The sequence below is a fragment of the Fulmarus glacialis genome, unplaced genomic scaffold (assembly GCF_000690835.1).
Source record: "Fulmarus glacialis isolate BGI_N327 unplaced genomic scaffold, ASM69083v1 scaffold25544, whole genome shotgun sequence".
NCBI lineage: Eukaryota > Metazoa > Chordata > Aves > Procellariiformes > Procellariidae > Fulmarus > Fulmarus glacialis.
This window is the reverse complement of record NW_009206465.1, coordinates 505-2377: the sequence shown is the minus strand read 5'-3', so window position 1 is coordinate 2377 and position 1873 is coordinate 505. Positions and strand designations below refer to the sequence as shown.

Here is a 1873-nt window from a genome sequence, read left to right as displayed (position 1 = left end):
ACAGATCGGTGTCAAACGTGCCCCGGCTGGAGGACCCGCCGCCGGGAGAGGCTGGGAAGGGAGAACGAGCGACGGATGCGGAGGAAATGATTTCTGCAAGGGCGAGGGCCGCCATCGTGCTTTGCTTCTTAATTCTCCTGCGGAGCGCTGACCCCTCTGCCTAGATCTGGCCGGGGCCGCAGCCTCTCAGCCCCCTCCTCCTCCTCCTCCTCTACAGGGGTTTCACCCACGTTATTACCCTCTCGGGGGGCGCGGATGCCGCCTCAGGAAGCACGAGAGGTTAGAAAAACAAGCTGAAACGAAAAGATGAAGGTAAGCAGGGTGGCTCTGCCCACGGGGAGCTATCTGCTGCCATCAGCACGGCTCGCTGACCCACGGGGAAACGTGGCTGCGTCTCCCAGGCTGACCTTCTGGGAGGGAAGCGGCCATTTCCCATCGCTGCTCGCTGTCCCTCCTTCGCCCTCCCTGCCTTCTCCCTGAATAACCCAAGGGTTCCAACGCTCTTAAAGCTGGGAAAAAAGAATATTGTCGTGGCAGTCGCAGGCTCCCCGGGAGCGTCTCCTGCTCTCGGCTACAGGGAAGGACGTATCTTGAGCGAGCTCCAGCTGGGAAACCCCCTCTCGAGAGGACCGGACCCGGCGGAGGCTGAACCGGAGCCCATCAGCAAAGTCTGTGGTGCCTCCGTGAAATTACAGTTAGGAAAGGGCAGAAAATGCCAGACAGGCAGAGGAGGAGGCGGAAAGAAAGTGAGAAACAGCAAAGGGAATACAGATTCCAGAGGAGGAGGAGGAGCTGCAGGTGCTGGAGCAGGTAACAGCAATAGGAAGTCTATTTTAATGGGTAATAAATCTGGTTTTCCCCAAGTCAAGACTGTTTTGCCTGTGACTAATTGGCAAGCGATCTCTGCGTCTTTACTGCGACCCACAAACTTTCTCATCCTATTTCCTCCCCCTGCCCCGCTGAGGGGGAGCGAGTGAGCAGCTGGGTGGGCGTTCGGCACCAGCTGGGCACCCAAAAACACCCCAAGATCCAGCCCAACCTCCTGCTTCAACGGGAGAAACACCAGCCGCCTGCTTTGAAAGGGTTCTTGCTCCCTCGCCACCACAGCGGGAACGGCCGTTTGCTTGCTGGTAGTCGAGCGACTCACCTGAGATCAAGCAATCCGTCCGGAAACGGCCGCTCACAACCAGCTCCGGACACAAACACACCTGCCGGAGCCGGGAGCTGCCTCGGCCGATCCGCAGCGGAGCAGGAACCAACGCATGGAGCCGGCGGAGCGCCAACGGGGATTGCAGCACCCAAAAATCACGGTCTTTACGGCCCACGTTACCCCCAGCACCGCCCTGCCCCGCGGCCCAGACCGGGCTCCGAGCCGTTACTCACGTTGAGTCCTCTGAAGAAATCCTTGATGGATTCTTCCGTCACGTCATAGGGCAGGTTTCCCAGAAAGGCGGTGTAGGGGGGGGATTTCGGGAGGCGGCTTCTGTCTATGTTGGGTTCCCGAGCAGCCCGCGGGGCGGTGGGCAGGATGGAGCGGTCGATCGGAGGGGCCCGGTACACGTCGTCATCGTTACTGTGCCAAGTGGTAGAAACTGAAGAGAGAAATTCAGCAAATCACCCAAAAACCACTCAACTAGAGACCGGTGACTGCCATCGTCCTCGCCGACAGCGGCATTTGCATTACGGCGGAGGAGCTACGTGTTAAAGCCCTGAAATTCATCCGGCCGAGCTGCTCGACCCGGCACGAAAGAAGCTGCCCCGAGAGGCACCAGCAGCCCCCAAGGAGAAACCGAGGCAGGCGAAAACCGCAAGGGAGAGCGGCTCTTCAGTCCGGTGACCCGTTTAACAAAGCATTAAACCTTCCCGGGGTTAA

The 1873-nt window shown here is 59.3% G+C and overlaps 1 protein-coding gene across 1 annotated transcript in view; it reads right to left on the bottom strand.

The window, feature by feature from the left end:
- LOC104075317 (eukaryotic translation initiation factor 4B-like) overlaps positions 1-1592 on the bottom strand; it is a gene marked incomplete at both ends in the record, with an annotated part of 3263 nt that extends 1671 nt beyond the window's left edge. Inside the window, one exon of the mRNA XM_009575764.1 lies at positions 1384-1592. Coding sequence (XP_009574059.1) covers positions 1384-1592 — 209 coding nt within the window. The remainder of the gene's footprint in view (positions 1-1383) is intronic.
- Positions 1593-1873: the final 281 nt, after the last annotated feature.